Source organism: Corvus hawaiiensis, chromosome 15 (genome assembly GCF_020740725.1).
Source record: "Corvus hawaiiensis isolate bCorHaw1 chromosome 15, bCorHaw1.pri.cur, whole genome shotgun sequence".
Lineage (NCBI taxonomy): Eukaryota > Metazoa > Chordata > Aves > Passeriformes > Corvidae > Corvus > Corvus hawaiiensis.
Genome location: NC_063227.1, coordinates 19,446,436 through 19,474,258, shown reverse-complemented (window position 1 = coordinate 19,474,258; position 27,823 = coordinate 19,446,436). Strand labels below are relative to the sequence as shown.

Sequence of the window (27,823 nt, the reverse complement as noted above, 5' to 3'; positions counted from 1 at the left end):
AGCACAAGCACAGGCTCGGGGGTCTGGAGCTCGGGGTGTCACCTCTGGCAGGAAGGGGACAGCCAGCACTGTGCAGCACAAAGGCGATCAATAAAGGTCAAAATGATTCACCTTGGCCCCACTTTGGTGCCTCGAGCGAAGGACAGCAAAGGGAATTGGGTGAGAACCCATGAAGTCCAAGACTGGCGGTGAAATAAAGCTGGGAAATGGAGCAGGACCTGCATTCACACTCGGGAAACGTCAGCATGATTTATGGTTCTGTTTAGGAGCACCATACATTTTGCAATCTATATATGAGTTTTACCAGGCAAAAGTGGCTGGATTGCTTTACATTTGCTCTGGTTTTACTGCTCTGCAGCACCACAGCACTGGGGGATTGTTAACTGAGATTTATGAGCTTGTTTTTGAGCACTTAATTGTTTTTTACCCTGAGCTTGTTAAGAGCTGGATTTCTTGTGATTGTTCTCTGAGCACTTCCATATTATTTCAACATGTATAGTGTACCACTTCCATTTTTTAAAAATACCTTATGTGTTATTGTTTCATTGTGCTCTCCAGCCACATCTAGAGAAGAAAAATCAGCCTGTGATGAATTGTACAGGCAGATTTTTCCTTTCCCCTGGAGCTTTCCCTTAATTCACATACACACCCTCGCCTTCGTAAAGCTGCTGGAACACAGCAGCTTCCAGGCTGATGGAGAGACTGGTTCTTTAGGCACAAAATTAAACAGGGAAGAAAGACGTTGACTATGAAAGAAAACCAAATAACGAATAGTACTTGCCGGGTTGCACGAGTACTTGGTGACAGCCCTGGGTGTCAGGCGGGCCGCGGCACAGGGACCGCTCCTCATCCAGCACCAGGTGGCAATGTGGGATCAGAGGAGCAGCACAGCCTCGCACATCGACCGCAGGGCCTTTCTACCAGAATCTTCTAACGAGTCTCACAGCCAGCGAGAGCCCAGTTTTGAATATTTTAGCCATGGTGACACCTGCGCTGTGCTGAGGAGAGCGGCCTTGGGCAGGGCGGGGCTGGGTGCCCGTGAGTGTGCCCTGGGACACAGGGAACGGCGCTGGGGAGCAGAGGATACTCTGGATATCCCGGACACCCCGGATATCCTGGACACGCTGGATACTCCGGATACCTTGGATACGCAGGACACACCCCGCAGCAGCGCTGCCGGCGGTGCAGCTCCCCGGCGGAGGCTGAGGGGAGACGCGAACCCGCGGTGGCGGAGCCCGCACCCCTCCCGCCAGGGGGCGTGGCCGCCGCCGCGCCCCGCCCCCCGCGCCATCCCATGCTGCCCCGCGGGAGCGCGGACAATGAGCGGGGCGCGGGCGGCGGGCTGGCGGCGCGCGGTGCAGCGGCGCTCTCGCGAGAGCAGGGTGAGCGGCCCCCACCTCTCGCGAGAGCCGTGCCGGCGGCGCCTCCTCCCCGTCCCCATCCCACACCCCACATCCCTCTCGGCGGGCGGGGCGGGCGGTCCCGGCCAGCGGTGGGAGCGGCGCGGACTCACCGGCGATACCGGAGCCGAGAGGGGCGGCCGCCGCCGGGCACGTGAGCGGGCGGGCAGCGGGCGGGCGTGCTCTCGCGAGCGCGGCGAGGCGCGCGCGGAGCTCGCGCAGCCGCCTCAGTCCCTCTCTCCCTCCCTCAGTCCCGCCGTTCGTCCGTCCCCTTCCCCCCGCCGCTGGCGCCGCACCGAGCGGGAGGCGCCGCCGCCGCCGCCGCCGCCGCGCTCCGTCCCCGCCGGCCCGCAGGTAGGAGCGGCGCCGCGCTCCCGGCCCGCCGCCATCTCGGGGTCCGGCGGCGGCCGCTCCGCCGTGAGGGGTGAGGGGGGGGTGAGGCAGGAGCGCGCGGCGGGCGGGGGCGCGGGCGGGAGCGCGGCGGTCACGCGCAGGCCCGGCCCGGCCGGTGCCGCGGCCCCCGGGGCGCCCCCTCCCGCCGCCAGCCGGTACTGCGGGCGCGCCGGGCCCGAACAAAGCCCCGACTCCCCCTCCCCACCGCCGCCCCCCGGGCCCGGGGACAGCGGCTCCTGCTCGGCCCCTCGGCACTGCAGCCGTGACCCGGCTCCAGCTGCGCTTCCCGCAGCCTCGAGCTGCCCGAGCGCCCTGCCAGCGCTGCTGGCCCAGCCGCGGCCTTGCAGGCGGCGTTGTTCCTCCCTCCTTCCGTAACTCTCTGAAGGCCCTTAGAGTCAAAAACTGCTGGTTTTGATGTTTATCTGGCGTTAGGAGTTAATGAATTGAGCAACAAGATTCCTGACAGTGCAGCCAGCCGTTTGATTCCTCTTTCTACTCAGTTTCACTTTCATATAATTCAGGCTGTGGTTACAAATCCAGCTGCGGGGTTTTTTTTTCGTCCTGTGGTGGATTGATAATGTTCTGTTTTTTTAATGTACGTACTCTTCTTCCAGAGTCAAAGTAACGAGATACAAAGTTCACCTATTCTGAAAACAAGCAGAAGTTGAAAAGAGGTGTCTGAGAGCCTGAAAAACTGCTTTGTTAAATGATAAATGAGGCATTTACGCTGTTGAAAGAAAGCTGAACCATCCCTCAGATTCCAAGTGTGTGGCTGTTTTTCTTTCCACGATGCAGACCTTTGGGAAAAAAGTATCTGATAGTGGTTCAAACTGCTGAAGGACCTTTATTCTTTTTACTCTGCATTAAATTCTTCAGAACCTTCTGAACTGTAGGTGGTCCTGACTTCCTGGAGTCAGATAAGTAGGGAGCAGCTCTGGTCAAAAGCATGAGTTTCTTAAAGCAGTCTGTGTAGTTTTCATGGGGAGAAGAAAAGGGTGCATTTTCAGAAACTTCTTTACAAAGAATCTGTTGATCCAGTGATCTGATCTTTTCATACTTATAAAAAACATATTAATATATTTAAGTTTTCAGCGTGCTAAAATGATAAATTGCTTTTTTTTAAATACAGTGGAACATACTAACATTTTTATTGTATTCCCAAGAAATTAGTGAGCTTCTGTCTTGAATTCTATAAAAAAAAACCTTCCCAAAATGATTCATTCCTGAATTCTGAGTGAGGATACTGGCACTCAGGCCTTGGACATGCTTGTGAGGTGATAAGCCAGTGTTTGTACTTGTGCATTGTGCACTTGATGTTACATACATCTTGGAACTAAATGGTGGGGAAAAAAACCCCAGAGAAATTTCTAAATGTGTCCTTAAAATGTGAATATCCACATTCCTGAAGATAAAAACTGAAAATCAGTTAAAGAGGGGAGAAAGAAGAGTCGGTCTTTGGGGCTCCAGACTGAAGTTCCATACAACTGTTATATTATAGCCACCTGGTTTTTTCAGGACTGATTTGGTGAGAAATTGGGAAATGCTGTGTGCTGCCTTTTGCTGGGACTTGCACATGTCTGCTGAGAGATTTGGTGAATACAAAGGTACTTCGTAATGTAATACTCGACAGGCTTCTGGGTGCCTCAGCAGATCTGGGGGAGAAGCTTTTGCAAGCAGAGTTGCAACGAAATTATTTCCATTCAGTTTGTTAATTTATGAGTGATTTGTTGTAGCCTCAGTGCTGGTTCCTTTCTTCATCAGCTCTCTGAGTCAACAAGTCTTGAAAACAAAAGCAAATACTTCATGATATTTCTGAACTAATTTAGTTTGTGAGTGCTTAAGTACCATATTGTGCAGTCAAAATTTCAACAAAAGGGTTTTTATTTTGAGCAGTGAACCAGTTCCGTGATTTTTCTCTGCCTCTAGAATACTTCTTGCAGCCTCGTGCAGGAATTCAGCTGGGAAAGAACAGGATTTTATCCCAGCCCTGGACATGCCAGGAGACAGGCAGAAATTGAGTTTTCCAGATCAGAACACAGAACTGTTCTGTGTGGGGTTTTTGGTTTGTTTTTTTGGGCTTTTTTTTTTTTTAAAGGTAAAATTTGGTGTGGGTTTGGATCATTTTCTCTATGACCTGTTTATAAAATATTGTGGTATGTTCTGTGGTTGGAGTCAAAATTTTGGTGCCTGAGGGGCTGTTGGTCCCCACACCTGGTGGGAATGGAGGAGGATTGTACCCTCGTTGTGCATGGACGCACAGTTGTGTTACCAGAGCTTCCAGCTGAGATCCCACAGTGTTCCACGGAGACTGGTTTTGGCAGAGCCCCTCTGTTAATGGCTCCATGGAGCTTTTTGTAGCTGCAGGAATCTGTGTGTATCTATCTTACTGGAGAGTGGGGGCTCTGAAGGTGTCAGAGTGGGATTGAAAGCAGTAGAAGGAAATGGCTGGAAGCCATAGAGGTGATCATGTGTTTGTGGTGTGGTTGCCACAGTGACAGCAGTTACCTGTTGTTTCTGGGTGTTACTTCTTTCCCTTTCCAAAAATACATGGGTTTTGCCTTCTTTCTCTGCTGTTCCTTGGATTTTTTTTTTCCCCCCACTTCTGTTCCTGTAAAGGAATAAATGCACTTTTTAAGTGCACTTCTTACAAAAGAGGGCTGGTTGAATATATTAAATTATATAATGAGCAGAAATAGGAAACCAGTCTCTTTTAGTGCTCCTTTCTGCATTCAGATGTTGAAAACTGTAAGTTCTTTTAAGATTCTTGATTGCTAAGCCAGTCATTTTAATTCCCCATTGGTAAATATGCCTGTTAAGATGTCACACTTCTCTGTTCTGAAGCAATCCTCTGTTACAGTCACTTCAGCTCTCAGATTATTTTGTGCTCCTCTGATCAAGGAAGTCCCTGGGATGAAGCTAAACATAATCCTAAGAACTGAAACTCCCAGTTGTTGTGCCTGAAACAGACTGGCTAATCTGTGCCCAGAAAAAGTGTACATCCAGTGTGCCAGGTGCTCCTGAAGTTTCTGAGGCCGTGACCTTTGAGATGGCTTGAATGAGTGCTTTTCTTGCATGTGAAACAGCAATATTAAATAACAACTCTGAATACTGTGACCTGAAATGAGCGAGAACCTGCATTTTCTCTAAGGTTGCTGGACAATTCCTCCTTTGCCTTTGGAAAGACAGTGGCCTTTTCTGTATTGTCCAAAAGTTAATCCCTTAGATGTGAAATCCATTGTACTTGGTCATTCAGCAACTAGATAACATCTGCTTCTAATTTCCTTGCAAGTTCTTGTTTTTACTACCATTAATTCTCAGAGCAGCGTGGGGGGCTGCCTGTCAAAATTCCAGATTTCTTCCTCAATAACCCTTTTTGCCATGATGTGCTGGAGCCAGTTTTGCCAAGAAGCATAAGAATTCTTCCATGGCAGAAGGGATTGCCACACCGAGTATGATGTGTAAGAGAGGAGAAGGAAGACCTATAGCTCTTTATCCAAAGGGCACACTTCCAAAAACTTGTATGAGACTTTTTTCCCAAGGGTATATGGTCTGCAAAAGCATTGTGTTCTTACAAAATGAGGGTGTCCTTTTCAGCTTGTAGATAATTTCATGTTTTTACCATAACTGAATTTATTTGTTTTAATTCAATGTATTTTGAAGTGAAAGTGAAACTGACTAGAAAGTGAAAACAGTTATTTTTCGTTTTTAAGACTTTTTTCTGTACATAGTGGAAGAGGAATGGGTAAAAGATGAGTTGTTCTAAGAGCAAGATTAACATTAAAATTACAACAACTATGCATAGGTTAAAACCCCCTGAGAGTGGCAGAAGGAATAGGGAGCTGAGGACTTATTTTCAGTCTATTGGTGTTCTGTAAAAGGTGACAAGCTGAGGTTATTGTGTTCAGCATGATCAATATATTCCAAGAATTCACTGAATTAAACCGTTCTCAGGTCAAAATAATATTGGAGCAAGAGTTTTGTAAGCTTTATTGAAAAGATATGTTAAGTTTTACACTAAAAGAAAAACCTTCTGTAGTGTTTGAAAATCAGCCTTGTTTTGGGCTCTGATAACTGTACTCTGTAGGATTCAAATTCCTTATTTTTGTTGTCTGCCTTTATAGAAAACTCTTTTGCAACTTGTAGATAAAAATTGTTTTCATTGTCTGCATTTGTCTGGAAATCTAATAGCATTTTGACTTTCAACTTATTTCAAGATTGCTTTATATTATATATTTTCAAATCTTAATATGGCCAAATTTCTGTCCACAGATCTTAAAAAAAGGTGTATCTGAAAGCCTGTCTGTTCCCAGTGTAGCTGAAATTACATGGAGAACAATTAGCATAACACTTTCAACTAACTCGTGTCTGGCTCTCGAGGCAGCTCTGTTCAGTCCTACCCGTCTTGTTGCTGTGACTCAGTTGATGGCACCCTCTCTCAGAAGTTGGCCCTGCTCCGTGGGAACCTGTCTCTATCAGATACTGCTGTGGAACCTCTCCGGAGCAATCAGCACAGGAAGTGCTGCCTTAGGATCTTGTTAAACCTGACCATGTGGAAGTTAAACATCCTCTGGTGTGATGGTAGAGTTCTTCCCCCACCTCGTTCCATTGTCTTCATCGGGTCTTAAAGGATGGGGTTGGTTAGGAGTGGAGTGCAGCGCAGCAGCCATTGCAAGATGAGTGGTGTGATAAAAGTGGTTTTTTGAGGATATTCAAACTTGTTTATTTAAATACTCAAATACCTGATTGAGTGTGGGGCATTTCCTGACTTAGCACCAACATTTCCTGACTTAGCACCAACTTAGCACCAACTGCCAGCTTGTGCTGTGTCTTCATCATACACTTGTCTTACTGTCCCACTTCATGCTTTTCCATAAGATTGTCTCTCTCTGTGTCTTTGTCTTGCCTTTTCTCCCATCTTTCCTATTTTTATTTTTCCCTTTGCCCCTTCCCTGGGTATTTGCAGTTGCAGGAGCCTGGTGTGGTTCTGTAAAGGCTCTGGTGTGGGGTCTCAGCATGGCACCATCGGGTCCCTGTAGCCCTGGTCCTGCCAGGCCTCGGTGCCATGGGGTTTGTTCCCTGCTAATCTCTCCAGAGCAGCACACAATGAACTGCCAGCTGACAGCTGTGACAAGAGGATTAGGGACCATTTGTTCAAAGAGAAAGGGTGTTCCTGAAAAGTGGAGAACTTTCCTGATCTAGTGGAAACTTGAATAGTGTGGGTCCTTGCACTAAGAGCAGAACACAGTGAGCCTGTCCTGACCACAGGGGTGTCTTTTGAATCGCTGCAGGGTCAGGCTCAGAAAGCCCTCTGGAATACTTGATTTCATGAAGAACCCAGTAAGTTCAGCTTCAAACCGTTCTGAAAGTGTGTGAATGAACTAGGAGGAAATTTAGGTGTAAAAATGGAGTGAGCAAGGATTAACTTGTAAAATTGTCATAAAAGTGCTTTGAAGAATCCTGAATGAGTGTAAGATAAAAGCATGATACCCAGGTGAATATTAGAGTTCCTCTCTGTTTGAACTCAAAAGAGTCTTGATTTTTACAATACGGTTTTTCAATGCTTTCTGTTCAGGTGTCCTCCAGTGTGGCCCCTTTCTCTGGGACATCTCCCTTAGAATTTGCCTGGTATGCTTCCCCTGTGTTCTTGTGTTACTGTTTTCCTCTGAAGCTTTCTACAGTGTTTTTCTGTCTTCTGCCTCAGAACTTTCAAACTTAATTTTTATCCCCATGTTTCTCAATCTCTTATTCTTAACAAATGTCACACAGTTAAGCTTCCTTTAAATGACTCCAGCGTATGTGAATCTTAAAAACGTAGCTGAAATGAGTTTAGATGCACTGATAACAAAGTACGTACAAACTGTATAAAGGAGTTACTTTGCAAAGGTAGAGTTGCGTGAGTTATGTGTGTTTTGTGTATTTTTCAGGGAATCCATTAATTTTTTACATAAATGCTAATTTTGTAACATGCTGCTACTGAGAAAGAAAACCCAAGTGCTATTCAGCTTGGTGCACTGTTGGGACAGGCTGTGGATTGAGCAGGCAGTGGGGATAGAGACCTATTCCTAACCTTGACTTTTTCCTTCTGTTTCCAGTACAAGAGCCATTGCCTTCTGCAGAACTGGTCTCTTCAAGGAAAAGTCCTTGCTTTCATTTTGTCCTTTCCATTCCTCCCCAAATGTACCTGTTCTCTTGGGAGCTGACTTCGTTTGCAGCTGTGCAATCTGTGCCTGTTTCTTTTCCAAGTGATTTTGTGTTTGATGTGCTCCTCAGTGGCAGTGCTGGAGAAGCAGAACTGCTCTGCCGACGTTGGAGAGGGCTTTGAGGCGTTGGGGACCCAAGAACAGATGATTCCTGCTAGAATATTTTCACATGTGTTGCATTGCTTTAAACTTTATGTATCTGTCCCAAGGCTGGAGGAGGATGGGGTGAAGTATTACAGTTTATTTCTGCTCTGCACTAAAAGAACATTTTATGAAATATATTCATTGCAGCATGCTGTGGATATTGATACACTGTTTAGTTTAAACTTCATGTAAATGCAGTTGAACCAAATATTTGACTGCTAGGTTAGTATTTTAGTGGGACGCCAAAGAGTCATGTCTCTCTTGTGAGCAGTGTTTTAGGATCTTTAACTCCCACAAGTGGTCATGGTATCAGTGCCAGCCCCAGCCAGGCAGTGCTGGTATGAGACAGGGCTGCTGGGATGTCGTGCCATCTCCTGACTCACTGGTTTCTCTTCCTGCAGGAGCAGGTTTTTCCTTGGGTCTCCCATCCCAGCACTAAGCCTGACCTTGTTTAGTTTGAGGTCTGAGAGTACAGGCTGGTGTCACAGCTGCCATGTAACAGAGTAAAGAATCCCTTCCGAAATGCTGCTAGCAGTGTAACTGCAATTGGAACAAGAGGTCTTGTTTACTTCCTGCAAAATGTAAAACTTGTTTTTCTTGTTCACATCTGTCTTCACATCAGTAATTGGAATTTTACTGCATAAAGATTGAATATTATGTTTGGTCTTATTTACAGATCTTATAGCAGAAACTTTTTGCCCAAACTTCAGTTACTTTTAACTTCCTTTCGTCCTGTTCTGTGGTGGTACAGGTTTCATTTTCAAATATGTGTTATATGCCAAAGTCATCTTGGATTCTGTGGGCCTAAGTTTTTTGTGTTCTTCTCACAGACACAGCACAGTAATGTAGGGTATGAACAAAGCCATTAACCAGAGATCAAGGCTTACATGTCAGTAAACTTTATAGATGCTCTCAGACATCGCAAACTTCTGAAATTCACTTTTCTTCAGTGTGAAAGTAGCTTTTTGTGGAAGAAGAGTAGTATGTATAGGAAACACTACTGTATTTTTATCTGCAATAATATATGTAGGTTCTGGGTACCTCTTGAATCTGTTATGTGATAAAAGCCTTGTAAGATTGAGATCTTTAATGTTTTTTAGATCAACATGATGCATAAGTTTAAAACTGCATCTGTTTAAAGGGATTTATGACTAAAACTGCTTGTTTTTCTACAGAATTGTCTGGTGTTTCTCAGCTTGAAGAAGATCTGCAGTCATTATTGATCCTCTTTCTTGGCGTTACCGTTTTTGAAGTGAAGTTTACCTAGCTTTCTAGTGTGAGCTCTCTTTGCAGCCATCTTAAAAAAAAAACCTAAAAAAAAAAAAAGAATATTTTTTGATCCATAAAGTAGACAAGCTCTAGTTCTACAATGTCCAAGTCATTCCAGCAGTCATCTCTGAGTAGGGATTCACAAGGTCATGGGCGTGACCTCTCTGCAGGAATAGGCCTTCTTGCTGCTGCTACCCAGTCTTTAAATATGCCAGCATCTCTTGGAAGGATGAACCAGGGTACTGCACGCCTTGCTAGCTTAATGAATCTTGGAATGAGTTCTTCATTGAACCAACAAGGATCTCATAGTGCACTGTCTTCTGGTAGTACCTCTTCCCATAATTTGCAGTCTATATTTAACATTGGAAGTAGAGGTCCGCTCCCTTTGTCTTCTCAGCACCGTGGAGATGCAGACCAGGCCACAAACATTTTGGCCAGCTTTGGTCTGTCTGCTAGAGACTTAGATGAACTGAGTCGCTATCCCGAGGACAAGATCACTCCTGAAAACTTGCCTCAGATCCTTCTACAACTTAAAAGGAGGAGAGCTGAAGAAGGTTATGGTAGAGATGGCAGATCATCCACACGGGAACCACCATACAGAGTACCTAGGGATGATTGGGAAGAAAAAAGGCATTTTAGAAGAGATAGCTTTGATGATCGTGGTCCTAGTCTCAACCCAGTGGTTGACTATGACCATGGAAGTCGTTCTCAAGAATCTGGTTATTATGACAGAATGGATTATGAAGATGACAGATTGAGAGATGGAGAAAGGTGTAGGGATGAATCTTTTTATGGTGAGACTTCGCATAACTATCATAAATTTGACAGTGAGTATGACAGAATGGGTCGTGGTCCTGGTCCCGAGAGATCTCTCTTTGAGAAAAAGAGAGGTGCTCCTCCAAATAGCAATATTGAAGACTTCCATGGATTCTTACCGAAGGGTTATCCCCATCTGTGCTCTATATGTGATATGCCAGTTCATTCTAATAAGGTGAGTTATGCACCAGATACTTCTATTTTCCTTTACGTTGTAGTATCTGTTCTGTTTTTACCTATTTCTTTAATTATTTCTATGGCCTGGTTGCTTTTGAAATGATCTGAAAGTTGGTTTGAGAGTGAAAAAGTCACTTGGTTTATTTGCAAGGTAATTATTGACAAACATTGTAAACCAGGGCTTTACATTAATGTATTTTATTTGCCCAGACTGCTTAACTTCAAGTCAAACAGCTATCATCTACTGGGATATCTTGTTTATATTTTACATCTACATGTTCTCTTAACCACAAACATCTGGCATTCAAGCAGTTTTGGGGTGGGTTTTGGTATTTTTTTGTTGGTTTGGGGTTTTTTTGCAGTGTATCTACTGTGCCATTCCGGAACCTAGTTTCAGCTCTCCTCCACATCTGTCTTGATTGCTGATTTATATGTAGTTAAGATGCATTCTTGCACAGTTCTGCTTTTTCCCTGTCCAGAGGGAAAGAGTTAATGTAGAGCCCTGGAACTTATTTGCAAAAGTTAAAAACCACGTTTTAGATTAGCTCATTCTTGCCTTTTTAATTTCACTTTAACACTCTACCTCATACTATGGCTGAAATTTGTCGTCATTTTTCTCCTTTTTTCACAACTTTCTTAGAACACTTCAGACTCACTTTTTATTGTCACATGTTGCATCTATCCCTGTAGACTCTCCGAGCAATCAGTCTGCTGTTGCAGTATCCTGCTCTGTGTTCCTAGTAGTGTTCTTTACTTGGCTCACAAGTAGAGTGGATCTTCGGGTGTGTTCGGTGATGCTGAGACTTCCCTCTTAGTTATCCATGACTAGTGCAGCTCTGCAAAGGAAGCAGGTTACTCAAAATGGCCTGTTGATTCGGATGGTATTTTCAGAGCCTTCTCACTTTCAGCTTTTCCAATGTACTCATCTTGCTGATTTCCAGTATACTAGGCAATTTAATTGGCTAATTGGCTAATACAGTGCCCCTCTTGTCACAATTAGTGGCTAATTAGCTTGAAGGCCTTCAACTGAAAGCGTAATACATGCTATTACTGTAAAATTGATACAATGTGGAATTGCTGTTACTAACCATTTCTTTACAGTTACCTCTCAAAAAGCGCTGTTCTGTACATCTGATCTTTTTGAAACACAAGAATGATTCTGTCCCTGCAAGGAAAGGATCAAACCACTTCTAGAGCACACGCAGTATGGCTCCACCTGATCTGACAGTTTATGAACTTGTGTTGCTTTAATTACTTTTTATATAAAATACTCACAGTAATCCAGGTTTCTTGTCTCCTGTATTTGACATTTATGTTCACAAAAGTTTTAAGTGTTAACAGTTTAGCTGCCATGCTCAGTTCTGTAAAAGGACTTCAGTTGGTTAGATTGAGAACATTAACTTCTGAGGCCCTTGAAGATGACAACCAGTAATCCTGTAAGTAGGGGTCTTTTAGCTCTTTATTTTAAAGGCTCTTAGTGTGCTTTGGAGTGCAGATCTAATGAAAGGATATCCACATGGAAATACCTTTCCAGGTATGAGAAATACCAAATTCTTTTAACAGCATATAACCTAAGTGGCTGACCTCTTCTGTAACATGTAAAACTTTTTTTTTTTTTTTAGGAATATGCTTTGACTTTAAAACTGCTAGTACACTATAAAATATTTGTGATTAGATCGTCTGGTTCTTATGACCCAAGTTGGGGCTCTGTTTCTAATTTCAGAAACCATGTCACCACAAGAATTTTTCTCTTTCTCTCCTTCTTTCCTCTGCTTTGCATACCCAACCATTACAGAATTCCTTATTTGTGTCTCCCACAAAATCAAATCAAGTAAAACATAACTTTTAAAGTAATGTGATTTGAGCCGAAATTTATGGAAAGCAGAAAGGGAATGCTTTTCATAGCTGGGACTATGTAAATTTATTACTGTAGTAAAAGAATCTCATTCCCACCTCCAAATAAAAACATCAGAGATTTTTTTAAGTGTTTGATCAAGCCGTGTGTGTATTTTAAATGGAAGCAAGGTGTTAAACATCCTTAGTGTAACTTAAATTGGCAGATTAGTCTTCTTGGTTTTTTTTTATTTTAGTGATGTTCTTAATTGCTTCTTTAATTTGATGTGTATATATTTTAGGACCGAGTTTATTTTCTGTCTGTGGAGTAAATTGTGCCCCAGTTACTTCAGGCGTTTGGTCAATCCTGATCCCTTTATCAGGGAATGAGGTGTTAGATGTGGAGGGATTGTTTTCCTGCCAGAGACAAAGGTTGATGCAACCCGAGCAGATGAATTTGGAGGTTGAACACTTGAACCTGGTACATCTCAGAGGGAGAGCCTGGCTGTGGCCCTGAGAGAGGGCTGGCTAAAATTAGGTGCTTGAGTGTGGCCTAATTTTCTGAGGAACAGCATGTCCTCTTGCGTGCAATTGACTGAGCCAAAGGGGAATCTGGGTTTTCAGAAACTCAGTTCAGGTTTTCTTTTGCTTAACTTGGGGCCTTTGTGTTAATGAATTTCTGTAAATACAAATAACCTGGTGCCCCAAAACCTTGGGGAAGGGAGACTTCCACATGGATGCAGGCAGCAAAGGGAATTCAGATTAAGAATTGTGTAATAAAAAGTTAATGTAGATGAGCTACCGTTGTTCCCTGGGGGAGAAAAAAAATCTGAAGTTATAAGTCACATCCCCCTTTTTTGCCAACTTAAAAGCATTTGAATGAGAATTAAATCTCCCAGTCTTTGCCTATAGTTTGCAGGTAACTTCTGCACCAGTTTAGAATAATTTTAAATTGTGTTGAGACGGATTCAAAGCATGTTATGTCTGGCAGAACCAGCCACTGAGGCTTTACTGACTGTGCACCCAAATCTAGAGGGGTTTGGGGTTTAAAGGACTGTTTTCTAGAGTGTACTGCTAACACTTGTTAGAAAGTGTTGAACTAAAGAAACTTCATATTGAATGGTTCATAGATTTTTTTTTTATTGGTGGGTATTTTTCATCCTAATTGGCAGCCTATTTATAGTCGCAGAGCCTACATCTTGTGCAGTTAACAAGAAAAAGTGGTGCTCTCATTTTACATCTTGATAAAGGGGATGATTTAATCTTGCTCCTTGTCAGAAGCATCATGGAGTAATATTGTAGTACTTTATGAGAGACCTTAAATCCAGGTTTTTCTCCATTGTGGGAAGTGCAGGGTAGGCATTTAACATATGAGAATGCTACAGTGAGCCTTGGGAATGTCTCATTGTACCCAGAAGGATGGCTGCAGTGTGGCAGAGACCAAAAATGTGGAGAGATATAAGGAATTAGGAAAAAATCCTTGGTGGGTGCTGAGCAGAAACAGACATTTAAGAAGAGCCACATAAAGCAGTTGCCACTGCACTTCGTGTTCATAGTTGAAAACATGGCTGATAAGAAAAAACCTTCAGCCCCAAGGTCCTTGAGTTACTGTCCCCCTTGTTTATCTCTGCGGGTCCCTTTCCTCCCTGAGGAGCAGCAGCGTGAAGGTCAGGCTGTGGCTCCCAGATGTGCAGCAGGGAAACTCCAGACATTCTGTCACTTCACAAATGGGAATAAAGCACAGGCTTGTGCTCTTACTTGTAAGAATGTAAAGATGCAGAGATCAGGCACTAAAATAAATAACTCCCTTTGTAGTTAAAACAGTCTGCAGAGAAAAAGTAGAAATCCCTCATTCCTTTCTAGTGCTAAAACCAGAACCAGGACAAGTTTCATATGGCTGATTTGGTTTAATTTCATTATTTCTCCTTTGTACCATCTTGATTTAGATCTACTTTTTTCCTTGGTAATTCCCCTCGAGTGGTCATATATTTTATATTTCACCTGTGTACTTGTAGTTTGTCCTAGCTATGCACTTTCTTTTAGTCTTTCCTTTCTGAATTCCGTGCAATTTCTTGGCCTCTTTACGGTTCTAAAAATTGGAGTGTTTACTTCATATTAATCTCGAGAAGTCTGAGGAATGAAGCAGAGAGTGGAGGAAATTCTGAAATGCCTGAAGACAAGCAAACACTCAGCCTTCAGTTCCAAAGGCTGCCGTGGCACTCTGTGCCTGGGCTGTAGTTTTCCAGGGAGCTTTGCACTCTGAGGCAGGAGCGAGCCCTGTTCCCCTCAGATGCCTTTTCACTCAGGTTAGGAGGGAAGAGGTAGGTCCAGTGTCAGTGTCTCTTCAAAGCACCACAAACAGATGCCATTATCTATGGATCTGCAAAACTCCAGCTTAGAAGAGAAGATACTGCCTGTAGGCCATGACTCTGCAGAAAGGACTTGATGTGTGGCTGCTAATTGTGACTTGTTTACTTTGCTGCAGGAGTGGAACCATCACATCAATGGAGCGACTCACAGCCGCCGCTGTCAGCTGCTGCTCGAAATGTATGAACTGGAAGTACAGTAACTGGGGAGGAGGGCTCAGCCTGGGCACAGCACCGGCCCTGCCACAGGTCATGGAGCGCTGGGACGGCACTCAGGCACAGGCTGGGATTGTTGGGGGTCCTGTGCAGGGCCAGGAGTTGGACTGGATGATCCTTGTGGGTCCCTTCCAGCTCAGGGTGTTCCCTGAGTTTAAGTAACGGTTATGTTGCACAAAGCAGGTTTAGAAAACATACCGTGCCTTGTAGGGAATAAAAACAACTTGGAGCATCTTCAGGACAAAAAGGAATCCTAGTTCATAGCTTTGGAATCCTGATGCGTATGTAACAGCTGGATCTCAGCAGCTGAGAATCTGTTGTAACTGCAGTTACTGATACCAGCTTGGACATTTTTGTTGTAAAACCAGCAGTTCTGCAAACAGTAGGGAGTTTGTCCTGAAGAGCAGCATTTCTGTCAGTGCTCTTCATGGCTCTGGCAGTGGCCTGGAGTGTTGCCTGTGCTGCAGCTGTGTTACACCTACAGGTATCACTGCTTGGGTGAGAAGTGTTACACAGGTAGAGGACATTGCATTTTTCTTATATTTTCTTTTAATTTTGTTTCTTTTAAGATACCCAGAATGGAATCCTGACAGTGATTCAGGACATGGAATGTAAGTAGTAATTAACTTTGAAGTATTTATAATTGTTTATTTGAAGCAGAGGACATTCCTAACATTTTATGTGAAACAGCACACCACCTTTGGTTCAGATGGATTCCTCCCTCTGTTTTCTAGCTGAAGGGCAGAGTAAAAGTAGCCTAAGTTGTCTGCATAGAAGCTCTGCAGAAATTAGGGTGTTTCGTGAATGAAAGCTTCACAGTTTTTTGGTTTAAAATGACATTGTGTTTTCCCCTCTTTCTAGGGGTGATCCTTTTATGTTGCAGCAGTCTACAAACCCTGCACCGGGAATTTTGGGACCACCACCACCTCCATTCCACCTTGGAGGACCTCCTGTTGGGCCCAGAGGTAACATCAACAGGCACCTACCTTTACCAGGCTTAACTTCTTTCCACGTTTATTTTTGGGTTTTTCTACTCTTGTTTTAATTTGTTACCAGTGTTTTAAAACAACAAAGCAAAATGCTTTTCTGAGCGGTAGAACTGAAATACTTTGGCCAGGGAGGGACTAAAGACTGGTACTGACTTCCACACTTCTCATTTCTGCCAGCTGCCAACTCCGTACAGCTGGTGATTTTTAACTGAGATTAATCTAGATGTGTTTAGCACTTGGATTTTTTTCCTGTCTAGGAGGTTTTTGTATCTGTCTTCCAAGTAGCTACATGTTGGTGGAAACTTGGTGGGTGAAACTTGTAAGAATTCAGTGTCCTAAGTCGTTTTCCCCCTTATTTCAAGTGAATTTGAGAAATAAATTGGAATAGCAAGTTACAAGAGCTCTGAAATAAATTAAAAGCCTTTTTAGACTGCAATGAAATGATTAGTTTTTAGAACTTGATCTCATTCTGGTTTGGTATTACAAGTGACATATCTTTTAAGAACTGATGAGACATGTTAATCCCAGTCTTACAGGTTGAACTAAGCTTGTTCATTCTTTAAATTTGTTAAAGGAGCTGGAAATGGAAATATGCAAGGACCCAGACACATGCAGAAGGGCAGAGTGGTTAGTATTAAAATTCTTCTTTTTTTAATGCACATTCTTGTTGTGTAATTTTTCTGTGCTTTCTTAAGGTGTGGGGTTTGTTTGTTTTGTTAATGAATTGTCTTTAGAAGGGAGATTTTAGAATTTGTGTGGAAGTACTGAAGCTTTGGCATGAGACTGGGGGTTTGTGGTATTGAGTACTCTAAAAAATACTTATTCCAAAACCGTACAGAACTTCTTTAGACATTTCTCTTTATGATGAAGCTCTGGGACATGAACTTATGGAAAGGCAACTTTGGCATGGCAGGCATCTTCCTCTGGAAATCCCTAGAAATTCTGTGCCTTTCTTGTATGCATCTTGTTGTGGTCACTAGTGAAGATAGATATAATTTTTTTTTTTAAATATAAAAAGTTAAACCATTAGAGCAGAGCATTTCCAGCTTTCTAGGCTTGCTGGTACAGGGGTTTTTCATGCTGTGTACATGTGCTTTGTCTTCAACAGGAAACAAGCAGAGTTGTGCACATCATGGATTTCCAGAGGGGAAAGAACTTGAGGTATCAGCTGCTTCAGCTCGTTGAACCCTTTGGGATAATTACAAATCACCTGATTCTAAACAAAATCAATGAGGTAAGGTTGGCTCCCAGGGCACTGCTGGTGGGGTTGCCTGGTGTCTCTGGTGGGCTTTGTTCTTGTAAAAGGACTTGCTCAGCTACTAAGTTGAGATGGGACTTTTGTCATCAGGGTCGTGTGGGAAAGGAGGAGTGTGTTTCCAGAAATGCTGCACTACTGCATTTTCACTTAAATATTGAAAAATCTCCTCCTTGTTGGTTGTTCATTGCTTTCTCAACAACACCACATTCTGCTCTTATTCTAAAACTGTCTAAAAACTTACTTGGTCTTAGTTTGTATTATACAGTGTGTCTTATTTTGAAGTGTGGAAAAAGGCAATACCATAGAAGTGAAAAAGCAGGAAGCAGTTGAATGTTCTGAATCCAAATCTAGGTGGAATGTAAACAAACAAAATAATTCTGTTTGTGCACCTCAATAAAGTATCTGAAATTCATACCAAGTTCTGCAAGTCAGTTCATGTTGCAATCAAAAAGCAGTTTTCATTTCTGATGCAGTTCTTTTTAAAAGACAGAATGGAAGAGCTTGAAATTTTGAAACAAAATTAGCTTCCCGAAGGAGCAGCACATAATTTGGTTTTGTATGATTTCAGGCATTTATTGAAATGTCAACCACTGAAGATGCCCAGGCTGCAGTTGAGTATTACTCAACAACACCTGCCCTGGTGTTTGGTAAACCAGTCAGAGTCCACTTGTCACAGAAATACAAGAGAATAAAGGTAAAACACTTCTGCTATTTTTAGCACTTATTTTAATCTGGGGCAGTCAGGGCTATGAGGCTGCTGTGTTTAAGTTACTCTTAATTTCTGTACTTTTCAGTTGCATCAAATTAATCAAGGGATAGTCACCCATGTATATTTTATATATAGTTCTTGAAAAAATGTCATTCCCTTTTTATCTTAGAAACCCGAGGGTAAACCTGACCAAAAGACCGAGCCACCAAAACCAGAACTTGGTCGTGTGATCCACCTGAGCAACTTGCCCCACTCAGGATACTCTGACAACGCCGTGCTCAAACTGGCTGAGCCCTACGGGAAGATTAAGAACTACATCCTCATGAGAATGAAAAGCCAGGTAACTGCAGGGGAACTCTCCTGGGGGAGGCTTTGAAGGGAGTTTAACTGAATGAAGACATTACACACCTTCAGCTGAGAGATGTGTAGACTCTTTGCTGAGGCAGAGGTTTGGAAATGACCTAGGGTCTGTCTAGGTGGGGGGTTGTTATGGAGCTTCCTGTGAAGTGTCCCTGGAATATGTGCTGCTTTAAAAACAGGAACAGACCTCAGCTGGAAAAAGGTATTTTAGCATGGAGGCTTAATTATTTGATTATGCAGATTTCTTGGAGTCTTAGGGTGAAAAACCACTACCTACGAAACATTAACAAATATATTCCACTGTTGTGTTTCTTTTGTTTAACCTTTATTTTTCATTGTTTAAAACTAAAGAAAAGCAGTCCTGCTGTGGCGCTCTAGCTTAGAAAAGAAACGTTTGAAGACAGGCTATTGCATGCGTATAGTAAAATGCTTTGGATGTGCACGGCCATGATTTCTATAAATAGACAGAAGTTTAAACTATTTAGCTCTAATTTTTTTAAGCTTTACTGTCCCAGTTCATTGCTCCCTTGAGTTAATAGGAAGTTCCACTGCTTTTTCAAAGAGATGGGTGCCTGAATCCCCTAATACTACACTTGAAAAGTGAAAAATTACTAGACTATTGCATGACCCCTAGGAAGTCCTCCCTGACCTTATTTCACTGGAAAAACAAAATCCCTTGCTGTACAAGTTGGCTGCTGAAACAGCTTTCAGATTTTTGGCAAGGATACTCTAACCCAGATGTGTTTGTTTAAAGCTCATTCAGCAACCTTAGCGTGCCATAGGCTTGTTCCCAGGAGGATCTCCTCACAAAGCTGGAGGAGCAGCAGTTGCTGCCTTTCTGTTTCAGGCTTCTCTCAAAAACAAAAATAAAATACTGGGGTAGTTTCACATCTCCCCTGAAATTCCCAGGTACATAAGCACTAAATAAGAGTTTCATTGCCCTGATACGTTTTTATTGAAATCATATTTTAGGTAACGGTGACTTTTTTGACAGATTATTTAAATGCCTGTTTAATTTCAGAACTGTCTCTGGGACAGATGTTACTGAATTAAAAAGCTGAGGTTTGCAGAGCACTTGGGTAAATGTTAAAGTGTTTGGAGAGGATGGATGTAATTAAACCTCATCATTTTGTTTCAGTATTTGGAAGTGCTGTGTTTTAAGTTAAATAGCTTTGCCTGAAAAAGTGTTGTGTGTTTCGGAGTCCCTTTTAATGTGTGTTGTAATCTTTTCAGGCCTTTATCGAGATGGAGACCAGAGAAGATGCTTTGGCCATGGTTGAGCACTGTGCCAACAAAGCGCTTTGGTTCCAAGGCAGATGTGTGAAAGTGGATTTATCTGAAAAGTACAAGAAGCTGGTGTTAAGGGTAGGGAGTGTTTTTACTTTTTTAATTGTAGTTGAAGATGTTTTGATGGTTGTTGTAGTCATCGTGGTACTTGATCTTGTCTACTTCAGTGTATCAGACAATGGTTTAAAAAAGCAGCTAAAGCAGTGCTCATGGCTTAAACAAGAGGGGGAGATATTGGAACCCTGGGCTTAGAGAATTTAGGTTTCTGGGATATAATTATATATGTGTGTAACAATATGGAGGATTTTGGGTATGGATTTGTTCTTCATCTTTTCTCCTTCACAAATCTGGCTGTTCTGGTATTGGGTCAAAAACCGCGCACTGGGGGTCATGAATAGATAGTTATTGGATTATAAACAAAAACATATTACTTAGCATTTTATAATTGGGTGATTTGGACTTTAAAAAGTTAGAACTCACAGCCATTTTCCACCTTGTTAACTTGGAGGCACACTCATTTAAAGGAGGGAAGGGTTGACTGAAGGAGGGTTTTTACATAACACCAGGGTAATATTCATGCAATTATAAGTCTTTCTTGATCACACTGGGACAGTAGGTAGAAAACTGAGATGAGCTCAGTTGGTCGGAGCATGGTGCTGATAATGCCAGGTTTGTGGGTTCAACCCCTGTGTGGGCCGTTCACTGAAGAGCTGGGCTTGATGATCCTTATGGGTGCCTTCCAACTCAGAATATTCTGTGATAATAAAAGCAAGAGAAATCTGAACTGTCAGGCTGTCTCCTAGAAAAATCAGCTTTGTTGTGGAGCATGAAGAAATCTTAGTGTTGCACTAAGTGGTAATGCAGCATATTGAGCACTTAGTGGCAGATGGAATAGATTTCCTTGTTACTGCCTACAAGTGACATTTCCTGTCCAGTAATTCATAAACAGGTGAAGTGGTGGGAGTCTGCTAAAGGTTTTCCACTAATGATAGAGAGAAAAGTACAGATTAGGACTGATCTGTGCCAGTGCCTGCACTACAAACCAGGAATTGTACGTGAATTTTCTGGAGCAGGATATCCCATTTGTTTTGTAGCAAATAACTGGTAATTACTGTGAATAAAGGCAAGGGATTTCTAGGTTGGTCAGGTCCTGTCTGAGAAAAAATAAAGAGTTTACTGATCAGCTGGTGGGTGGCATGGGTAGAGTCCCTGGGGTTAATGTAACTGCAAGCACTTGGCTGGATTGGATTCTGGTCTGAATTAATGCTGCAACAGTTGTGCAAGTCATTCTCTGCTGTGACTCACAGATTTTTTAAATTTTATTTTAGATTCCAAACAAAGGAGTTGAACTGCTGAAAAAGGATAAAACCAGGTAATCTCCTATTGTTAAAGCAGAATGATGTTTAAAAGAAATACGAAAATACCTTATTCAGAGTATAAGAACAATACAAAAGAGTCAGGCAAGCTTTGAGATCGAATGGTTGGTTGTTGTGCCCAGGGATGAACTGTTCATGATATACTACCCACCCTCTTCCTCTAACGATGGAGATTTCACAGCCTCTTCAGGCTCCTCAGGAAATCCTTTGCAGTCCCTAATTAGCCTTGCCTTCCTGCAATTTAAACCCACGAGCAGTTGTCCTGTCTTGTAAGGATAATTTCTCCTTGGAGCAGCCTTTTGTATGTCTGAAGAATGGTGTCCTTCAGGGTTTCCCTCAGCCTTCCATTTTCTGAGCTGAAACACAATAGTTTCCAGGCTTGTCTAAAGAAATATGATCTTTTTCTTTAGTAATTTCTGGACTCTCTCGAGGTTTACAAGCAACAATGTTCTTTGTTCTTTACAGAAAGAGAACATATTCCCCAGACAGCAAAGATTCTCCCAGTGATAAGAAGTCCAAAACAGAAGCTGCTCAGAAACCTGAAAGTGGCAATGCAGAAGAAAAAGCGAAAGAGGAGAAACAAGAGGATGCTGCTGAGCCTTCAGGTGCCAAAAGTGGGGAACAGGCAGAGCAAGACGAACCCAGTTTACTTCTGGAGTCTGAAGATGAGCTGCTGGTGGATGAAGAGGAGGCAGCAGCACTGTTAGAAAGTGGCAGCTCAGCAGGAGAGGATGCAGATGTTGCCAATTTAGCTGATGTGGCTACTGAGGAAAAAAAGGACACACCTGATGATGCAACTGTAAAAACTGAGGGGAATGTTGCGGCCACTCCAGCAGCCAAGAAAAAGCTTAAAAAGGTAATTCATACTGTGAGGTACTGAGTGGGGGAAGCCCATATACATTCTGTTGCAGACCCCCCTCTTTGGGTCTTTAAACCACCTTTCTGGAGAGGAACAGGTGTTAAACCTTCCTGTGAAGGAAATGGAAGGTCTCATTGGATGTAACTTGCACATGGATTCAGTTATCAATCCCTGGTTCTGTTTTGACAGAAGCCTTTGACTTGTGGGCTTCTACCCTTGTTGCTTGCTGGGGATTTGCTTGCTTTTCTCTTCACCCCTTTTTTGACTAATACTTAGCTAGGAACTGTGTTCTCCCCAGCAGTTTCTCAGAGAACTGGCTGTAGTTACCCTTGAGCCCAGAAATGATGTTCAAAAAGTAATGTACTGGGGACTTGAGGCTAATCTGGGCTTGGACAGAATTGTATGTACAGCTACACCTTACACTGAGAGACAGGCAGGGACATCTGCAGTTAGCCAGGGCCCCTTTCCCACTGGAGAAAGAAAACAATCGGTTTCAAGGTGTTTCCAGTCACAGGCTACTTGCTGTGAATTCCCTTTTTTTCACCACATGATCTCACACTCTTGTGGGTTTTATGTCCTACCTGCTTTGTTAATCATGCTCACTTCCATGGAGTAGTGTGCAAAGTTTTAGTAATTTGTTGACTTGGAATGTTGTTTTGCAAGAAAGTCAGGCATGTTCCTAATTAATGAATGAGATGTGCATGGATCTCAGTTTTGGGGGATCCTTGTCAGGAGCCTGGTTAATGGTGCTGAGATGGATACTGGCGAGGCAAATGGCATTTCCTGGTTTTCTTAGTGCTCCTTATTAGCATGTGGGCATTGGCTGTGATAAACTGCCTCAGACCCAAACTTCATTCCTTGAAGACCTGCATTCACAAAGCTAGTGCTGTTTCAGTCCTTGCAATTGCTGTTAAGTATGTGGAATAGTGGTACCTCTGTATCGGCAGGAACACTTCCAAAAATTCAGGATTTAGACAGTCCCTCTTCTAATGAAACCTGGATTTTAAGAGGCCTTCACAGTTTGGGTGGTTGGTGGGGTTTGGGTTGGTTTTTGTTTGGTTTTGTTTGTGTTTTGGTGGCTCTTTATATGTGGATGCTCTAAGCTTTCTACTGGCTGAAAAGAGCTTTTAATTATTTTTAATGAACTTTCATACCATTAGCAGGGACAGAATAGTTCTGGTAAGGTTTTACCTTCTAGTCAGGCATGAGTTCAAGGATATTATGGGGCTCTCAAATAGAAACAAAATTTGTGTGCTCCAAAATGACTTTCACTTAAGGTACTCATGTTAAAAGAACTTTCAGCTTAAGAAATTTAAGTGGTTTTTGTCTCTGTTCTTAAGTTGAAATCATGTTGCTATGGTTAAACAGTGGCCACTCCTGATGCAAAAAAAAATAATCATTCTGAAATGGAATCCTTGATTCTGGGGCAGTGGGGTACAAAAAGATCTGGATAAACCTCTGCATCCTTGAGTAACAGTTTGAGTGAGCGAGGCAGGTCTTGGAGGAAGAGTTTGGAGAAGGTATTTCTGTTCTGAAGCTTAGGAGAGTTTGAGGGGAGCACTGCAGCCTGAGCTGACACGAGGCCCCGTTCTCCCCGCAGCGCTACGTGGGCGGCTTCCCGCGGAGCATGGAGGGCTTCGTCACCCTGGACGAGGTGGGCGACGAGGAGGACTTGGACCACCAGAAGCTCCGCAAGTCGGGCCTGGCAGTGAAGGCTGCGGGCAAGAACGAGGACAGCCTGGCAGAGATCAAGGTGGACAAGATAGAGGAGCCGGAGCAGGAGAACGAAACATTAGAAAACGGAACTAAAAGCGAAGACAATGCCAAGGCTGAGAGCGTTGAAGGTTCTGATGCTGCGACAGCACAGGATACTGAGAAGAATTCCCAGGAAAACACAGACCCCCAGGGCGAGCAGGAAACAAAGAGTGTCCAAGAGAAACCTCTTGTCCCAGATGAGTTTAGGATTGGGCCATACCAGCCAAACATTCCTGTTGGTAAGGCTGTTTCCATTTCTTCTCCCAAAATGTCTCTGCGCATTGTAGTAGCGTTTCTCATTTCATCTGACTTTTATTTTTGGCAATACATTGCCCCATAGCCTTTCATTTTAGGGCTTCCCCCTCCTCCTCCTTCTTCACTCCTGCCCTGAACCGAGTATTTTCTTTCTCTTTTCCTTATTTTCATACCGTTTTTCATAACACTTTCCTTAGGCAGAAGTTGAAAGAGGTATCTTCTAGCAACACAAATTCAATTGCTAGCACAAAGCACAACAGTGGTAATAGTTCAGAGTCATGTTAAATACTCCAAAACTGATCACAGAACATTGTGAGTTCTTTTGAAGGAACCAATAAAATGGGCCCTTAATCTGAAAGGTTGCTTTTTAAATTTAAAAAAAAGCCTGCGCTACTAGGCCCCTGCTTGACTAAACTAAAACAGAGACTTTTAAAGATAAAGCAGCTTTTAATGTAAAGTGAATTATGGTTTTAAGATTTAGCTGAAATGACATATGACATTAAAAGAAATGATGTAGAGTAGATCTCTTAGTTTATTTTGTGGTGTTTACTCCTCTAGGTGTGAATTATGTGGTACCCAAAACAGGGTTTTATTGCAAATTGTGTTCCCTGTTCTACACAAATGAAGATGTTGCAAAAAAGACCCATTGCAGCAGCCTTCCTCATTATCAAAAGTTGAAGGTAAGGCAAAAACTTGTTCATTTTAAATGGCTTGATTCTTTCTGGGGAATAGAGCTCAACGAGACTGGACTGAGAATAAAATTACCCTTCAGGCAGTGGAAATTGGCTTACTCTATAACTTTTAACTCTGGGTAGACCTCTCCAAAACTTCATCTTGTGAAAATAATATGCAGAATACACAGTTTAAAGAGGGGCTCCAGCATTTTTTTTTACCTTGTAAATTTGGATTAAAGAGGGAATTCCAATTGGAATAAGGCCAGGCTTAGAAGTAGCGATGCAGAGTAAATACAGATGGCCCAGATCCCTTCCAGTTGTCCCTTAGAGAGTGTTTTTAACCAGTCAGCAAAGCTTAAGATGAAGTTTTTATATGTTTAAAAAGACAAAAACCTTTGCAACTTCTGATTTTGTGAGCATTTTTTACAGTTTCTATCTGGATGAGGTATCACATGATTGCATGGCATGAGTGACAATGCTGCTGCTGTAACCTCATACTGTGAGCTGCAAACATCACCTCCAGGAAAGGGCAATCCCAAAGGAATTCTGATGGTCCTGCAGTGTCACATTAATGCATTTCGTGGCAGTTGGTTGATCCCTGAGCTGAAAGCAAAACCCAGGGGCTTGACAGAGGAGGAGAATGTGGCACCTCAGACTCCAAACACTTGCCTTCTTGCAGTAACAGGGAACCCTAAATAAACAGAGGGCCCAGGAAGGCACATAGAACAAAAATTGTCACCAGACAAACAACACTGTGAAGGAGTAGATCAGAAAATCAGTTCCCATGCAGGATCTCGTAGGAAGAAAACCCACCTCATCCATCACCATAGTGTTTTTTTTCTTTTTTTTTTCCATTGAGGTACCTGCTTATGGGACATTAAAGCCTTGATGTAAAAAGGGAAGGGGGGAAATAATGCCAATTTGTGAACTGTATTACTGTAATGAAACATGATTTGCTTTGCTTTTTCCATGGTAGAAATGATTAGTGAGCTGCTCGTGGGTGACTGTGGGACAATGGTGGGGTTTGGAATTGGGGAGGGAAGGGGGGAATGCAGCTTCTGTTTCACAGTGGCTCTTCTGGAGCTGGGAGTTTCCTTTTCTTGGAGAGCGGGAAGAATTAAATAGGTGAATTGATGTTGCTACCAAATGTCATCAAAATGATAACAAATTAATCAAGCTTCCAAATTAACCCTTCTCCAGGGAGGGGAGATGTTGTGTCCCTGCCTCTGTAGAGGGCACATTCCACCCAGGTAAGTGGGACAAGGGGAAGGAATTCCCTCGGCTTGGAAGGAGAGCTCCACTCCACTTCAGGGTAGGGAGAAGTGCCAGCCTTGTTAGTTATGACCTTTGCAATTGCAATTAATGTTCACAGATTTTAAACTTTGAAATTGGATTTATGGTTCTGTTCTTTACGTTGTGCCTGTGAGAAACTCTTTAAATATATCCCAAATATAACTGCTTTCTTTCAACAGAAAATTCTGGATAAAATGGCAGAAGACTACAGGCAAAAGAAAGAAGCTTAAAAAGAAGGAAGGATGTAAGAAAAACGTGGCTTTGTTTTTAATGTTAATCTTTTTTAAAAGCAGTACAAGTAGTAGATGGAATTACTGTATTCTTTTTTGTTCTAGTGAGATACAGTAGGCATTATAGGTCTGTTCATGTGTTAAATGTTGTAGCAAAAAGCATATGCAGTTAAGTTAATGACAACAGTTTGTTCTTAATGTGAGAATGGCAACAACTTTTTGTTTGACACTTCAAGCTATTACAGAGAAAAAAACCTTGCACCCTTGTGGAAGGCTCATCCATGAGAAGAAAACTGCATTTAAATGAAACTTACTACTTTCAAGCTTCAGAAATTGTCTCTCAATTCCATTCTGAATAAAAAATGAAAAGTAACACTGTATTTTTATTTTATCTAGAACATTCCGTATTTTGGTCTGAGCCTAGCAGCTATTTGATTTTTAGTGTAAGGCTGTCATTGCATTTCACTTTGGAAAAGTCTTTAAATGTAAGTTGCATTTTTAAATGTTGAATTGGAGTTTCTTTTAATGTCACTGCTGTTATCTATAGCAAATAGGAAAATTAGTGATTAGTCAGCTTTACAACTTTGTGATTTTTTTTTTCCTAAGCTCTTGCTAGACTTTCCTATTCAGCTATTCCCTGTATTTTTAGTGAGAAGTAAATGCCCATTCTCTGACCAGTATTATTTCCTCGAGCTCTTCCTGCTTTTACTTGAATCTCGTCGCTGTCGTACATCTCTGGTATATCAAAAGCAGCATTGGAGTCCTGAAAGGGACAAAGGTATCTTTATATTCTTCACATGGAAGTTTCATACTTGCATTTTAACACCATTTTTTTGTTAAAACCTGGTTTTGTCAAGACTCTTTAGAACTGTGCTCTTAATGTACCTGCACATGTGAGATGTGAACAGGAATTTGCATGTGTAACCTGTGTTTATCTGTAGTTTTTGTTATTTACTGCTTATTTGTGACTTCAGGTTACTAAAGTGATTCCCAATAAACAAAGCTAGGCCACAGTGATTTGTTATAGATGTTTGGCATGTTAACCAGTGTGTCTGCTGAACTCTTTATCCTGTGTCATGTCACCACACCAAAACTCGAGCTCTCTTTTTAAAATGTGCATGTTTTTAACACCTGTGCTTCAGCAGCTTCCCGCTTAACTTTTCTTTCTCTTCCTAAACCTTCTTGCGTTTCCAAACAAATTAAAATATCACTTGTTAAAACTCTGGTAGGTATATTCTGCTGACACTTTTATTTCTGGAGTTTTGGGGTGTTCTCATCAAAGCTGAAGTTGAAGCCACATCGCATTCATGCGGATAAAAGAGACTGGGCCCAATTCTTCCAGGCTGAGCCTCCACCAGTGAGGATTTGGGGCTTGGAAGGGGTTTGGGATGCAGGAGGCTGAGTGTTGATGAAGTTATAATGTCGTTAAGCAGACACACCCAGCAGGTACAGGACAGTCTGTTGTGTGCAAGTCAGGCCTTGAGAACTTGTTTTTCCAGCTGTGACTTTGTGTTGCACCTTCCCCCAAGGGGCTGCAGTCCCTCACAGAGCTTGAGCCACCTCCTGTGAGGGCAGCAGGTTCTCTGGGGCCCCTGGAGAGGGGAGAGGTGCTGAGGAGCAGCTCCCGTGCAGGGTTTGTTTAAATAGCACATCCTAATGAAGTCTTACCAGGCAGTGACTCATCCTTGTACAGAGAGCAGCTCCTGCTCTGTGCACTGACGACACTCATTAGAATGCAAAATGTTGTTTGGGTTTGTAGGAAATGGATTAAATGTCAGGCTGTGATAGAATCTAAAGCTTTTCGAGGCCCCTGAAAGAAATCACAGGCAGCAGCAGCCCTGCACTTGGAACAGAACTAAGTCCCAGGGATGGGCTTGGAGCCCCAGTTAGGGTGGCATTTGTCACTCACCTGTCACTGAGAGGCTGCAGAGTCCCTCAGCCAGGCCTTGGCTGCAGAGCCGCTG

General features: G+C 42.7%; 1 protein-coding gene across 5 annotated transcripts; it reads left to right on the top strand.

Annotated features, from left to right (window-relative positions):
• Positions 1-1,303: 1,303 nt before the first annotated feature.
• Positions 1,304-27,084, top strand: MATR3 (matrin 3). 5 transcript variants are annotated; one of them, XM_048319448.1, is made up of 15 exons: positions 1,587-1,754; positions 9,313-10,397; positions 14,718-14,779; positions 15,384-15,425; positions 15,676-15,779; positions 16,378-16,430; positions 16,912-17,037; positions 17,630-17,755; positions 17,940-18,110; positions 19,364-19,495; positions 20,746-20,789; positions 21,259-21,649; positions 23,253-23,646; positions 24,221-24,342; positions 25,809-27,084. In XM_048319448.1, the coding sequence occupies exons 2-15, from the start codon at positions 9,507-9,509 to the stop codon at positions 25,857-25,859; spliced, it is 2,709 nt and encodes a 902-aa protein (XP_048175405.1). In that variant the 5' UTR covers positions 1,587-1,754; positions 9,313-9,506; the 3' UTR covers positions 25,860-27,084. The 5 variants fall into 5 exon arrangements, with proteins under 5 accessions (XP_048175407.1, XP_048175409.1, XP_048175408.1 ...); XM_048319450.1 differs by lacking the exons at positions 1,587-1,754; positions 9,313-10,397 and adding an exon at positions 1,304-1,382; XM_048319452.1 differs by lacking the exons at positions 1,587-1,754; positions 9,313-10,397 and adding an exon at positions 1,389-1,550.
• Positions 27,085-27,823: the final 739 nt, after the last annotated feature.